The sequence below is a fragment of the Coregonus lavaretus genome (genome assembly GCF_964263955.1).
Source record: "Coregonus lavaretus genome assembly, chromosome: 24".
In the NCBI taxonomy this organism is placed as follows: Eukaryota; Metazoa; Chordata; class Actinopteri; order Salmoniformes; family Salmonidae; genus Coregonus; species Coregonus lavaretus.
In genome coordinates this window covers 26,528,537-26,544,703 of record NC_140011.1, presented here as the reverse complement: position 1 = coordinate 26,544,703, position 16,167 = coordinate 26,528,537, and the positions used below count along the sequence as shown (strand labels likewise).

The following is a 16,167-nucleotide window of genomic DNA, read 5'->3' as shown; positions in this document are numbered from 1 at the left end:
TTGAACTTGTTATCAGTATAAAAGACACCTGTCCACAACCTCAAACAGTCACACTCCAAACTTCACAATGGCCAAGACCAAAGAGCTTTCAAAGGACACCAAAAACAAAATTGTAGACCTGCACCAGGCTGGGAAGACTGAATCTGCAACAGGTAAGCAGCTTGGTTTGAAGAAATCAACTGTGGGAGCAATTATTAGGAAATGGAAGACATACAAGACCACTGATAATCTCCCTCGATCTGGGGCTCCATGCAAGATCTCACCCCGTGGGGTCAAAATGATCACAAGAACGGTGAGCAAAAATCACAGAACCACACGGGGGGACCTAGTGAATGACCTGCTGAGAGCTGGGACCAAAGTAACAAAGCCAACCATCAGTAACACACTACGCCGCCAGGGACTCAAATCCTGTAGTGCGAGACGTGTCCCCCTGCTTAAGCCAGTACATGTCCAGGCCCGTCTGAAGTGCATTTGGATGATCCAGAAGAGGATTGGGAGAATGTCATATGGTCAGATGAAACCAAAATATAACTTTTTGGTAAAAACTCAACTCGTCATGTTTGGAGGACAAAGAATGCTGAGTTGCATCCAAAGAACACCATACCTACTGTGAAGCATGGGGTTGGAAACATCATGCTTTGGGTCTGTTTTTCTGCAAAGGGACCAGGACGACTGATCCGTGTAAAGGAAAGAATGAATGGGGCCATGTATCGTGAGATTTTGAGTGAAACCCTCCTTCCATCAGCAAGGGCATTGAAGATGAAACGTGGCTGGGTCTTTCAGCATGACAATGATCCCAAACACACCGCCCGGGCAACAAAGGAGTGGCTTCGTAAGAAGCATTTCAAGGTCCTGGAGTGGCCTAGCCAGTCTCCAGATCTCAACCCCATAGAAAATCTTTGGAGGGAGTTGAAAGTCTGTGTTGCCCAGCGACAGCCCCAAAACATCACTGCTCTAGAGGAGATCTGCATGGAGGAATGGGCCAAAATACCAGCAACAGTGTGTGAAAACCTTGTGAAGACTTACAGAAAACGTTTGACCTGTGTCATTGCCAACAAAGGGTATATAACAAAGTATTGAGAAACTTTTGTTATTGACCAAATACTTATTTTCCACCATCATATGCCAATAAATTCATTAAAAATCCTACAATGTGATTTTCTGGAATTTTTTTTCTAATTTTGTCTGTCATAGTTGACGTGTACCTATGATGAAAATGACAGGCCTCTCTCATCTTTTTAAGTGGGAGAACTTGCACAATTGGTGGCTGACTAAATACTTTTTTTCCCCACTGTATAACAAAGTATTGAGAAACTTTTGTTATTGACCAAATACTTATTTTACACCATAATTTGCAAATAAATTCATTAAAAATCCTACAATGTGATTTTCAGGAAAGAAAATTCTCAATTTGTCTGTCATAGTTGACGTGTACGTATGATGAAAATTACAGGCCTCTCATCTTTTTATGTGGGAGAACTTGCACAATTGGTGGCTGACTAAATACTTTTCCCCCCCACTGTATCTAGCCAAGCCAGCCAGCTAGCATCTAAGAGATATCTGAACACAGTCAAAGTTATTCAGCAAGTTATATCAACCTCTCCTCTCACCTGTCATTGAGGTTCATCTTCACAGCGGGAGTGGCTGGCTCTGGGGTGCCTCGGAGCACCGTGATGGGGGAGGCGGTGGCCAGGCGCTGGGGGGTGGGTGTTGGAGCGGGGGAGGGGTCCGGGGTAGTCTCCACCACTGGAGGTTTGGGGGCACTGAAGGAGAAGGCCGAGGCTTCGGCGGGGGTCTCAGTCAGGGGCTTGGAGGCGAAGGAGAAGCCAGCGGAGGCTGGGGCCACGCTGAAGGCCGTGTAGCCCCCGAGAGAGAAAGAGGGGGGAACAGCGGAGGAGGAAGGGGGCATGGACAATGAGAAGCCGGGTGAGGAGACTGGAGCTGGGGCAGGGGCTGCGGTGGTGAACAGGGTGGCAGGGGGAGTCTGTGTGGGGGCCGAGGGGGGTCGGAGAGGAGGGAACGCCCGCAGGGCTGACGGGAGAGGGGTTGGGTAAGGGGGCGGGGGAGCTGCAGAACCTGCAATGCAGAGGAGAGCTGCTTTTAGTGGGCCATATCACAACACTATTATAAGTACTCCACACTATGTTAGTTAGGTATTGCAAGTATCATAAGACAAATGTCTTCAGTGACAGAATAAAAAAACACTATTTGTAAATATGAAGACGCTGCAGAGTTCCTCCAGACCTGCAGGGGGCAGTCTCTCTCCATCCAGGGCCAGGTTAATGGGGGCAGAGACCAGCTGCTTGGCCCCAGGGTTGAGGTTGAGCAGTGAAAAGGGGCACAACACTCCGTCTGTAGACAGCAGCAGCAGAGTGGGCACCGGGGGCAAAGTCTTCTCATCGGCTGTAACGACATAGGAGAGAGATGTTAGAGAGGGCCAACGAGACATCAAGTGAAGTGCAGTACAACTATAGGTAGTCAGAGAGAAACACACAGGCATACACTTAGACTGCAACACAAAAGCAAACACACAGCCATTGAAAGGCACACAAACACCCACACGGACAAACACACACTAAAGCTCTCAAGGCAGATGCATGCCCACACACACAAAAGCAGAGACACAAGTACAAGGACAGAGCATAGGAAGTGATATTTCTGTGTGAATTAAGAGACCTCAAGGTCTTAATAAGAAACAAAGCCCCAAGCACCATCACTAAGGCCAGAGTGATGAGACAAATAATGAGTGTGCTTGCCTGAGACACTCTATAGAGAAAACAAAAGTTTGGAAAGCTCAAGGTAAACCTCATCAACATTCTCAGACATACTTGTCTGGCTCTGCTTTTTTTGTTGTTCTTTCATTTGTCTGAGTCATTCTAATGAACGTGGGCCTCACCATCTCTCCCTCGCTCTTTCTCTTCAATACAGCTGAGGTCTCACTTGAGACAGGGTTTGATCAGAGTACAATCATTTTGAAATTCTGCACAAACTGCTGGTTTGGTTTGCTGGAGGAGTCCTTTTGAGTGGGGAGCCCAGACAGCAACATCAGTGGTGCTATGTGACTGTCTGACTGCCTTAAACAGTAGACACTGAGACAGTAGTTTATCACTATTCATCTCACAGCTGCCAAAATAAAATAAAAAAATGCACTAACCAGCGTTGCCTACCAACTGCTACTGAGGAGATTAACATTGGACAGTGTATAAAAAAAATGTGTAACTATGCTTCTAATTGAAGTGCAACTTTCACTGATCCTGCCATGGTTGACCAACATATCAGCTGATTCCAAATGGTTCACCAGCTTATTTTGCTTGACGCTTCCGTGTAGTCTACATTCTCAGATCTGAACAAACTGGACTGGTAACAATATGGCAGATTAGCGGAAGTGTCTGTCAAATAGCTTCCTTTAAAAATTACAAATCCTACTGCGGATCAAGGAGTAAGTGACCGGTTTGGCATGGGGTCATAGAAGAATCTGGAAAGTTGGAAGAGGAGAGAGCAGCAACCACTCACTGATGTGGATCTCCTGCTGGCTGGTGTAGACGATGGCCAGGCCCAAAGGCAGCGTGTCGTCGTTATTCTGAGAGACAGGCAGCTCTCCCCTACTGGCGTCCTCCAGTAGCCACAGCTCCCAGTTGGTCTGAACAACACCACATGGCACAGAGAGGTTACATGACAACATAGACAGTCAGTGGCTCATTTGATCAATATCAGTTGGCCTTTGGGAAGGGAAAGGGGATACCTAGTCAGTTGCACAACGGAATGCATTCAACCGAAATGTGTCTTCCGCATTTAACCCAATCCCTCTGAATCAGAGAGGTGCGGGGGGCTGCCTTAATCGACGTCCACGTCATCGCGCCCAGGGAGCAGTTGTTGTTTGGGGTTAACTGCCTTGCTCAAGGGCAGAACGGCAGGTTTTGCCACCTTGCCGGCTCGGGGATTCGAACCAGCAACTTTTCGGTTAGTGGCCCAACGCTCTTAGCCGCTAGGCTACCTGCTGCCCAGGCTTTGCTACTCTATTATCATTTATCAGAAGATGCTGAGGTGGTGTTTGCTTATGGAAGGTACCTAATGGATCTGACTACGTGCTGCACAAAGACATCTGAAGTTGAGAAATCCACATTGACCCGCTATAGTTTCTAAGACACAAGGTGAGAATCATACCAATGGCTGGTCCCCAAATATTACCTTATCTTCTTGCTTGGCGATGACACTGACTTCAATGGAGGCTGCCGATGCGGCAAGAACAACATCCCTGAAAGAAGGAGAAACAACAATGAGTATATGTGATTCACCAACCTCACAGTTGTTCCTCAAACATTGAAGTGGAGAGCCTGAGGGAAACAGAACAGAGCTTATACCAACTGAGTATGCATACAAAAGCCAATTTCTGCAAACAAGAAAATACGAGCTTTTTAGCTTTCACAGTGTTCTGTGAACAGGCAGGGCAGAATACAGAGTGGGGAGCGTCTCACCAGTCCTCTATGTGGCTGAGGAAGTAGTGGAGCTGTCTCTCTGCGCAGGTGCCGTAGACGGGGTCGTTGAAGTTCAGGTACCTCTCCTCCCTCTTATCTGTCTTTGTCTGTCAGATCAACATGTTAATTGTCAAAATGCCATAATCTATCACTTAGGAGGGAAAACATTTGTCACTGAGTGAAATGAACCTTTTTATATTTTAATAATTAACACTGCAAAATGATCTCATCATTCAGATGTATGACAGACCAGTGGTACTACTCACAGGGAGGGAGATCACCACCAGTTCAGGGGGTGTTTCTGGACAGCCGTCGGCTGCTGCATACGCCACGGCAAACACAAACGTACTCAGCCACTGCACATCCAGCACTGACAGAGAAAGGACAACAAAGAAAACATATATTTGAGATCGGGTCCAGAGAATAAAGGCACTGAAGATGTCTAAAAAGGCTAAGAGGTTTATTGCTTCAGGCCAGCGGGATCTGTGTCTAGTTTACCTTTGACAGGGTTGTCAGAGCTGTAGAAGCTTGGGCAAGGGATCACTTTCTTCTCCTGAAGCCCCTGTTCAGGAGAGCACAGTCAGTCACACCAGGGCGTATAATACATCATACACACGTCACAGGAATAATGTGTGTGTCTACAATTTCCGTACTATACTGCGAGTTGTTGGGACAGACTTACTGGAGTGTACTGACTGACTGTCGCGTTCATTTTTCCTGCTGCCACTTGCTTTCCTTTGGGACTCCAGCATACTGTTTGAAGAGAGAGGATGACAGAAATAGTGAGCAAAACTGTAGAAATGACAATCACATGAAAAATTACAATAATTTCAGCATGTACTCCTCAAAGTGATGACACACTATGTCACACTCACCACAGGTGATTCCTTCGGTGGCGGAGAGCTGGGCCTGCACTGTGACACTGTCTGTGACCTCAAGTACCATCATGCTGCCGTCAGACAGACAGGTGGCCAGCATGGACGCCTGCCCTGGATTCCATTTGAGGTCCTGCACAATTATGCCCAGGCCGACTCCAGGTCGCAGAGTCACAAACGGCAACTTCTGCGGTCGGGCCTGGAGAAAGAGGACAGCCATAGAAATTAGGGGATTAAGTGTGTGGGGAAAATATGGAACTGAAGAAGTGGAGGTGACTAGTCTTAGTGTGCTTGTAGTTGATAAAGCGTGGACTCTGGACTCTGTTTCACCATGACAAAACCGTATCACATCACTCTGAAAAACGTGGTTTTCTAACAAAGATGGACATATTGCCTCTCAAAAAAGCAGGCCATAACATATTCTAATGAAAAAGAGCATATCACATATCTTGTAGCAGATATTAGAACCTAAACCAATCTATCTGGTCCATTAGCAGTTGGGTGTTGTTATGAGAGTTAGTTAAATCACCTTGTTGATGAAGGTGCGGACGTCATAGAAGGCCAATGACAGGCCAGACTCCTCTGACATGCCGCTGACTGACAGGGTGAGCTCATCACTACTGAGGCTCAGGTTGTGCACAGGCAACTCCACAGGAACATCAGCCAAAGCTGCTATTCCCTCAACTAAGGCAGAGAGAAAGGGGATATGAGAGAGAAGGGAGTAAGATGGAGAGAAAAGGGTAAAATCAAGTAAAATTGCTTAGCAAAAACTGTACAAGATGGAATGACCAATGTAAGGACATTCTTACTTATTTCATTGGAGTTCCCATCAACTTTGTCTGCAGCTAGGATGTCCCGCGTGAGGTACACCTTGATCTTTCTGTCTAGTCCGACAAATGTCAGTCCGAATTTGTTGGAGACGGCGAGCAGACTTGATCTGTCCTTTGGCAGGTCATCAGGTGAATCAAATACCCGGGTTTTCTTCATTTGCCGGAACTGAAAATCCTGCATAAAAGAATAATAAAATACTTAATAACCGTGATGGCACTGAATGTCCCTTGTACTGTAGGCTACTGGTTTAAGATCCGTAAAGAACATTGACTATGTTAACAAAAATATATTGTTGATAGGATTGTAAATAAGTCAACTAGGTAGTTAGTGGTGGTTTTTATAGTACTACTACCACCAATGTTGGGATAGCTAGCAGCGGAATGAATGCCTCCTGCAATAAATGCTCCTATTATGGATGTCGCTAGAGTAGCAGTTTTAAGAGGTGTATTTAAAGGGAAGGACATCAGTAGTAAGACTCCAAACTCTGGATGTTGGACAATTTTAACAGTGAATTTGAATAGTGTCATGTTTTCATTAAGGCATATCTATTCATCCAACAACAAACAAAACACGTTATTATTTCAAGAATTTGAAGTGATTAATAGAATTAAAAGGTGTATTTCAGGATATCAAAATTAGGTAACGTTTTACTTGACACCCAGCATTATAACACATTATGACAGTCATAACCATGTAATAATGTCATAACATGGGACATAACACTGTCCTGACCCATATATTTACACCTGTTGTGGGGACACCTTCAAATTAGTGGATTCGGCTATTTCAGTCGCTCCCGTTTCTGACAGGTGTATAAAATCGAGCACACAGCCATTCAATCTCCATAGACAAACATTGGCAGTAGAATGGCCTTACTGAAGAGCTCAGTGACTTTCAACGTAGCACTGTCATAGGATGCCACCTTTCCAACAAGTCAGTTTGTCAAATTTCTGCCCTGCTAGAGCTGCCCTGTTCAACTGTAAAATTATGTTATTGTGAAGTGGAAACGTCTAGGAGCAACAACAACTCAGCCGTGAAGTGGTAGGCCACACAAGCTCACAGAACGGGACCGCCGAGTGCTGAAGCGCGTAAAAATAGTCTGTCCTCGGCTGCAAAACTTACTACCGAGTTCCAAACTGCCTCTGGAAGCAACATCAGCACAATAACTGTTCGTCGGGAGCTTCACGAAATGTGTTTACATGGCCGAGCAGCCGCACACAAGCCTAAGATCACCATTCGCAATGCCAAGCATGCTCGTGGCTGAATGGAAGCAAGTCCCTGCAGCAATGTTCCAACATCTAGTGGAAAGACTTCCCAGAAGAGTGGAGGCTGTTACAGCAGCAAAGGGGGGACCAACTCCATTTTAATGCCCATGATTTTGGAATGAGATGTTCGATGAGTAAGTGTCCACATACTTTTGGTCATGTAGTGTATATTGTGTTATTTTATGGCTGGTTATGACACCTACATAAGGAGTGTCAAAACCCACATTTATTCTAATGTGTTTTTTCCCTGCCAAGAAGTTTCCGTTCGTTTGAAATGTGTTTCTTAAGTCCTATGTTGTTGTTATGAATTCTTTATAGTCAAGTTTTTTCCCCATCATATTTTAAATAACTTGCAGAAAACCCACTTTATGACACTCATGAAGCATTACGACCATCCTGTGTCACTTTACATGGACTAAGAAAATACACTTTATGTCACCGTCAAGAAGCATTGACCATCATAGGCCTATCTGGCTTCTATGATTATCACGTACATGCTCTTATGTGAGTCATCCGTCCAAAATAGGGTGTCTTGTCCTGCTCCTGAAATCTGCTCCTGCATTCATCCCAGACATCAGCAAAAAGAGCATTGGTGTAGCTGCATGTCTGACATAATTTTGTACGCAATTACAATGATAATTTAATATGGTCAATTTCTGAAAATGTTATATAAACATCCTGTTGACAAGTAGGCTATGGTGTAATGGAATGGGGGGATAGATTGTAACTTTCATCAATGTAATTGTCTGCATCACTTCCAATCCCCACATGTTTTTTCCCCCTCGCATATATATATATATATATATATATATATATATATATATATATATATATATATATATATATATATATATATATATATATATATATATATATATAATAAACGTCCTCTCACTGTCAACTGTGTTTATTTTAAGCAAACTTAACATGGGTAAATACTTCTATGAACATAACATTCAACAACTGAGACATAAACTGAACAACTTCCACAGACATGTGACTAACAGAAATTGAATAATGTGTCCCTCAACAAGGGGGGGGGGGGGGGGGTATCTGGTGTGGCCACCAGCTGCATTAAGTACTGCAGTGCACCCATTAAGTCCTAGTCCTCACCCTCCGATCCAACAGGTCCCAGACGTGCTCAATGGGATTGAGATCCGGGCTCTTCGCTGGCCATGGCAGAACACTGACATTCCTGTCTTGCAGGAAATCACGCACAAAACGAGCAGTATAGCTGGTGGCATTGTCATGCTGGAGGGTCATGTCAGGATGAGCCTGCAGGAAGAGTACCACATGAGGGAGGAGGATATCTTCCCTGTAACGCACAGCGTTGAGATTGCCTGCAATGACAACAAGCTCAGTCCGATGATGCTGTGACACACCGCCCCAGACCATGACGGACCCTCCACCCCCAAATCGATCCCGCTCCTGAGTACAGGCCTCGGTTTAACGCTCATTCCTTCAACGCGAATCCGACCATCACCCCTGGTGAGACAAAACCGCGACTCGTCAGTGAAGAGCACTTTTTGCCAGTCCTGTCTGGTCCAGCGACGGTGGGTTTGTGCTCATAGGCGACGTTGTTGCCGGTGATGTCTGGTGAGGACCTGCCTTACAACAGGCCTACAAGCCCTAAGTCCAGCCTCTCTCAGCCTATTGCGGACAGTCTAGGCCAGGGTTCTTCAATTCCAGTCCTGGAGGGCCGAAACACTTCTGTTTTTTATTTCTACCTGGTAGTTAATTGCACTCACCTGGTGTCCCAGGTCTGAATTAGCCCCTGATTAGAAGGAGAGGATGAAAAACAGAGGTGTTTCGGCCCTCCAGGACCGGAATTGAAGAACCCTGGTCTAGGCACTGATGGAGGGATTGTGCGTTCCTGGTGTAACTCGGGCAGTTGTTGTTGCCATCCTGTACCTGTCCCACAGGTGTGATGTTCGGATGTACCGATCCTGTGCAGGTGTTGTTACACGTGGTCTGGCACTGCGAGGACGATCAGCTGTCCGTCCTGTCTCCCTGTAGCGCTGTCTTAGGCGTCTCACAGTACGGACATTTATTGCCCTGCAATTTATTGCCCTGGCCACATCTGCAGTCCTCATGCCTCCTTGTAGCATGCCTAAGGCACGTTCACGCAGATGAGCAGGAACCCTGGGCATCTTTCTTTTGGTGTTTTTCAGAGTCAGTAGAAAGGCCTCGTTAGTGTCCTAAGTTTTCATAACTGTGACCTTAATTGCCTACCGTCTGTAATCTGTTAGTGTCTTAACGACCGTTCCACAGGTGCATGTTCATTAATTGTTTATGGTTAATTGAACAAGCATGGGAAAGTGTTTAAGCCCTTTACAATTAAGATCTGTGAAGTTGTGGATTTTTACGAATTATCTTTGAAAGACAGGGTCCTGAAAAAGGGACGTTTCTTTTTTCGCTGAGGTTAAATATTTTTAGATATATATTTTTATACACACACACACACACACACACACACACACACACACACATTCATATCCATTTTTGAAATATAATTCCCTTTATTACTTTCCAACCCCACCACCCCTTCCCTAATTGGATCCATCATTGTTAATCCTGAGTTTAATAATCTATGTCTTGGTCTTGGGTTATTCGATATATCCATATCTAAATATCCTAATAAGGATATGGACTTCACTTGGTGTAACAAGGACATGCCCAGACAGTAAAGAATTGACTTCTGGTTGACTTCTAATTCATTAGATAATACTGTAATCAAGGTATCCATTGAACAATCTATTCTTACTGATCATAAAGTTATATATTATTATCAGTAAATATGAATAGCTTTGAAGTTAATAAACCAAATTTATTGGAAACTCAATAGTAGGTTGTTGGGAGATTATAAATTCAAGATGGCTGCCAAAGATATTATACAATCTACCTAAGACTTATGGGAAATATTTAGAATTAATGAAGTATGAAATAAGACAAACAGCCATGAAGAGAGGTAAAGAAATTGCTTAACTTAAAAGACTGAGAAAAGAGAAATGTGTTAAGGAAATACTTTATTTAATCTCTATGGTGGACCTTGATGAAGAAGGGTGAATAATTTTTTTACAACTAGAACTGGACCGAATGTATGAAGAGAGAGCAAAAGGGGAATTTGTAAGATCAAGAAGTTGGTTACAGGAAGGTAAAAAAAATAAAAAAATACTTTCACAATCTATAGCAAAAAATATATATACTGAATTTACTTATATTTATAAGCTTAATATAGCTACGGTAATATTTATCTATGCATAGTGACTTTACCCCTACCTACATGTACATCTACTTGAACTCCTGAGTGGCGCAGTGGTCTAAGGCACTGCATCGCAGTGCTAACTGTGCCACTAGAGATCCTGGTTCGAATCCAGGCTCTGTCGCAGCCGGCCGCGACCGGGAGACTCATGGGCGGCGCACAATTGGCCCAGCGTCGTCCAGGGTAGGGGAGGGAATGGCCGGCAGGGATGTAGCTCAGTTGATAGAGCATGGCGTTTGCAACGCCAGGGTTGTGGGTTCGATTCCCACGGGGGGCCAGTATAAAAATATATGTATTCACTAACTGTAAGTCGCTCTGGATAAGAATGTCTGCTAAATGACTAAAATGTAAATGTAATGTACATATTACCTCAATTACCTCAACTAACCTGTACCTCCACACATTGACTCGGTACCGGTAGCCCCTGTATAGCCTCGTTATTGTTATTTTGTGTTACTTTTTTTACTTTAGTTTATTTAGTCAATATAAATCTTATTTTTCTTAAAACTGCATTGTAGGTTAAGGGCTTGTAAGTAAGCACCTGTTGTATTCTGTGCATGTGACAAATACAATTTTATTTTACACCAGTAATGCCTGTCCTACTAGTGACATGTATGCCTTTCTGGACTCTGTCAAAGACTATGCAAAGTTCATAGATTAAGACTTCAAAAAGTCATGTGATGAATTTCTCTATTATTGAAATAAAAAAATGTATCAGCAAGTTAAAAGAGAACAAATCTCCAGGGAATGATAAAAAATACTTTCACAATCTATAGCAAAAAAGTGGCGCAGTGGTCTAAGGCACTGCATCGCAGTGCTAGTGCTAGCTGTGCCACTAGAGATCCTGGTTCGAATCCAGGCTCTGTCGTAGCTGGCCGTGACCGGGAGACCCATGGGGCGGCGCACAATTGGCCCAGCGTCGTCCAGGGTAGGGGAGGGAATGGCCAGCAGGGATGTAGCTCAGTTGGTAGAGCATGGCGTTTGCAACGCCAGGGTTGTGGGTTCGATTCCCACGGGGGGCCAGTATTAAAAAATTGATGCACTCACTAACTGTAAGTCGCTCTGGATATGAGCGTCTGCTAAAATGACTAAAATGTAAATGTAAAAATGATGGCATTATTAGTGAATTCTATGAAGATTTTCAGGAGGATATTGTTGAATTTACATTTAATGTCTTTAAGGAGGCAATTGACTTAGGGGTCCGGCCTGTTTCTATGACTCAAGGCCTCATTTCTGTAACTCCCAAAACAAACAAATCCCATGATCATAGAACATTGCAGACCAATCATAATAATGAACAATGATAGAAAGCTACTAGCATCCATCTTTGCAGAAAGACTTCAAAATGGTCTTGACGAAGTCATTGACGATACCAATCTGGTTTTATGAAGGGCAGACATACAGTGCACTCGGAAAGTATTCAGACCCCTTCACTTTTCCACTTTGTTACGTTACAGCCTTATTGTAAAATTGATCAAATATTTTTTCCCTCATCAATCTACACACAATACCCCATAATAGCAAAGCAAAAACAGGTTATACATTTTTGTAAATGTATTAAAAAGGAAATACCACATTTACATAAGTGTTCAGACCCTTTACTCAGTACTTTGTTGAAGCACCTTTGGCAGCGATTACAGCCTCAAGTCTTCTTGGGTATGACACTACAAGCTTGGCACACCTGTATTTGGGGAGTTTCTCCCATTCTTCTCTGCAGATCCTCTCAAGCTCTTTCAGGTTGGATGGGGAGCATCACTGCACAGCTATCTTCAGGTCTCTCCAGAGATGTTCGATTGGGTTCAAGTACGGGCTCTGGCTGGGCTACTCAAGGACATTCAGAGACTTGTCCCGAAGCCACTCCTGCGTTGTCTTGGCTGTGTGCTTAGTGTCGTTGTCCTATTGGAAGGTGAACCTTCGCTCTAGTCTGAGGTCCTGAGCGCTCTGGAGCAGGTTTTCATCAAGGATCTCACTGTACTTTGCTCCGTTCATCTTTCCCTCGATCCTGACTAGTCTCCCAGTCCCTGCCGCTGAAAAACACCCCCACAGCATGATGCTGCCACCAACATGCTTCACCGTAGGGATGGTATTGGCCAGGTGATGAGAGGTGCCATGTTTCCTCCCAGAGGACAGACAGTTTTTACGCACTACGCGATTCAGCACTCGGCGGTCCCGTTCTGTGAGCTTGTGTGGCCTACCACTTCGCGGCTGAACCGTTGTTGCTCCTTCAATTTTCCACTTCACAATAACAGCACTTACAGTTGACTGGGGGCAGAAATTTGGCAAACAGACTTGTTGGAAAGGTGGCATCCTATGACGGTGCCACGTTGAAAATCACTGAGTCTATTTGTCTATGGAGATTGCATGGCTGTGTGCTCGATTTTATACACCTATCAGCAACGGGTGTGGCTGAAATAGCCAAAACCACTAATTTGAAGGGTTGTCCACATACTTTTGTATATATAGTGTAGATATACAATCTGGAATAATAGAGACATAAGATACAAAAACAAGTCTTTATTTTTCCAGAACTGGTTTGACAACAGCATTATCTGGGTTAAACAATTATTGAATAATGATGGACAACTATATAATCATCCAGAATTCATGAGAACACACTATGTTCCAATCATCCTGAGGAGTTTCAAATAGTTGTTGGAGCTGTACCTACAGGTGATACTCTTCTTTTAGGAGAATAACAGTACTCCATGTGCAACTATTGAGGAATTTGCTGCCTCAATTCAGCTAGAGGGAATTTACATTTTAAACTCTAATTGTAATAAAATACACATTCATACTTTACATACATACATAAATACATACACAGTACAATAAAACTCTGTCAAGGTGTTACTATTCCTTCTGCTAGAATATACTGGAATGCAGCCCTGGGACTGAACTGGAACAAAGTCACGTTGTCTAGCAAATACTGTATATCTAACAAGGTGAAAGAAGCATCATATTTACATTTACGTCATTTAGCAGACGCTCTTATCCAGAGCGACTTACAAATTGGTGCATTCACCCTGTAGCCAGTGGGATAACCACTTTACAAATTATTATTATTATTATTATATTTTTTGGGGGGGGGGGGGGGGGGGGGGGGGGGTAGAAGGATTACTTTATCCTATCCCAGGTATTCCTTAAAGAGGTGGGGTTTCAAATGTCTCCGGAAGGTGGTGAGTGACTCCGCTGTCCTGGCGTCGTGAGGGAGCTTGTTCCACCATTGGGGTGCCAGAGCAGCGAACAGTTTTGACTGGGCTGAGCGGGAACTATGCTTCCGCAGAGGAAGGGGAGCCAGCAGGCCAGAGGTGGATGAACGCAATGCCCTCGTTTGGGTGTAGGGACTGATCAGAGCCTGAAGGTACGGAGGTGCCGTTCCCCTCACAGCTCCATAGGCAAGCACCATGGTCTTGTAACAGATGCGAGCTTCAACTGGAAGCCAGTGGAGTGTGCGGAGGAGCGGGGTGACGTGAGAGAACTTGGGAAGGTTGAACACCAGACGGGCTGCGGCATTCTGGATGAGTTGTAGGGGTTTAATGGCACAGGCAGGGAGCCCAGCCAACAGCGAGTTGCAGTAATCCAGACGGGAGACGACAAGTGCCTGGATTAGGACCTGTGCCGCTTCCTGTGTACGGCAGGGTCGTACTCTCCGAATGTTGTAGAGCATGAACCTACAGGATCGGGTCACCGCCTTGATGTTAGCGGAGAACGACAGGGTGTTGTCCAGGGTCACGCCAAGGCTCTTCGCACTCTGGGAGGAGGACACAATGGAGTTGTCAACCGTGATGGCGAGATCATGGAACGGGCAGTCCTTCCCCGGGAGGAAGAGCAGCTCCGTCTTGCCAAGGTTCAGCTTGAGGTGGTGATCCGTCATCCATACTGATATGTCTGCCAGACATGCAGAGATGCATGTCTGGCATCATATAAACTCATTCATATCATCTACCCTGTAAAGACCTTCAAAATTGTTATTGATGACAAATGTGTGTTTTGTGGTTGTGACCCAGAAACTCTTGACCATCTATTTTGGGACTGCTCTCATGTCAGAAGATTTTGGATTGAGTTAGAATACTTTAAGGGAAACTACTGTTAATGTTTATTTGGAAGACTCTGATATTAACCTGTGTTTTATTTTGACCCAACTGATATCAACCCCAATTTAAATTGTCATTGTTAATTTGTTTATTGTTCTTGGAAGTTTCTTTATCCATAAGATTAAGTGTGCAGAGAACAAACCCATCTTTACATTGTTTAAGATAGAACTGAAACATTAATTTGAAATTATCAGTAAATGTAAAAACAAAAAAGCAGTATGTACCATAAAACATTGACAAATGTATAATGTCTTTTGACATGTAATACCCCTGTCTACGTTAGCTAGGTTTATGTACTCGTCTGTATATTTCTGTTTTTGTATTTGTGCTTTTGTCCATAAAAAAATAGATATATATTTTTTTTTACAGTAGTTAGTAGCTAACTAGCTGGCATAACAAACGTGACTTACTAAATTACAGCTGAAGGTCAGTGTTAGACACCCAATTGTACACAGCTAGCTAGGTAGCTATCAACTGTTGTTAACCCATAACGTTACATTGCTTTTATGGAGACGTTGATGTTCGTGATGTTGTTGTTAGCTACCTAGCGGAGTCTGCCTTAGCTAGCTATCTTCGACTAAAGTATAAGCAAGCTACTAACGTTAGCCAGTAACATTGTGGGCATTGGGCTGTAAGAAATAGCCAATACAGTACTTCAATTGGAGGGTTATCCCCAGGACTAAACGAAAACGAGTTAACCCGTCCCTGTTGCCTTTAGCTAACGTTAGCTAGATATCTAGCTAGCTAACGTTAGCTAACAAACCACTTCAGAACCTAGCTACGTACAATAGTTTGCCTACCTTCATTTCCCTTTCGGGAGGAGAGTCCGGGTCGTCACTCATGTTGAACTAACAGCAGGTAAAATTGTTTTGGCTACAACCGAACTCTAAGAAATATACACGGGTTAACTTTTCGTTCCCACATGAAACGAAATCATACCGCGCTCGAATTTTGAGAAACGCAATACGGAAGTGACACTAGTGTTCTGCACTGAGGTATAATACCACGTTCATGTACTAGTCGGAACTAGGAAATTCGGAAATGTCCGACATGCTATCTGGTTGCAGTTATACACGTCCCGCGTTCAACGAATCAGCGAGTCAGAAATGTTCGAGTTTCCTAGTTTTGACTAGTGTTTGAATGCAGCATAATAAGAACGGGTATTCCGCCAGCAGCACAAATCATGACGTCACTTTCGTATGGTAACGAGGAAACCTTAAAAAAAAACTATGGAATTGCAACGCTGCTGTTCAACATGGGCCAGCATCCCTGTGGAACGCTTTCGACACCTTGTAGAGCCTATGTCCCGACAAATTGAGGCTGTTCTGAAGGGAAAAGGGTGAGGCAGCAACTCAATATTAGGAA

The 16,167-nt window shown here is 44.1% G+C and overlaps 1 protein-coding gene across 1 annotated transcript in view; it reads right to left on the bottom strand.

Annotated features, from left to right (window-relative positions):
* Positions 1-15,750, bottom strand: part of LOC311100037 (nuclear pore complex protein Nup214-like) — an 84,290-nt gene extending 68,540 nt beyond the window's left edge. Inside the window, exons 1-12 of the mRNA XM_084140778.1 lie at positions 15,603-15,750; positions 6,160-6,355; positions 5,880-6,034; positions 5,351-5,549; positions 5,158-5,228; positions 4,974-5,037; positions 4,742-4,845; positions 4,476-4,582; positions 4,189-4,255; positions 3,514-3,640; positions 2,245-2,403; positions 1,611-2,076 (exon numbers count right to left, since the gene is read on the bottom strand). Coding sequence (XP_083996904.1) covers positions 1,611-2,076; positions 2,245-2,403; positions 3,514-3,640; positions 4,189-4,255; positions 4,476-4,582; positions 4,742-4,845; positions 4,974-5,037; positions 5,158-5,228; positions 5,351-5,549; positions 5,880-6,034; positions 6,160-6,355; positions 15,603-15,644 — 1,757 coding nt within the window. The 5' untranslated portion in view covers positions 15,645-15,750. The remainder of the gene's footprint in view (positions 1-1,610; positions 2,077-2,244; positions 2,404-3,513; positions 3,641-4,188; positions 4,256-4,475; positions 4,583-4,741; positions 4,846-4,973; positions 5,038-5,157; positions 5,229-5,350; positions 5,550-5,879; positions 6,035-6,159; positions 6,356-15,602) is intronic.
* Positions 15,751-16,167: the final 417 nt, after the last annotated feature.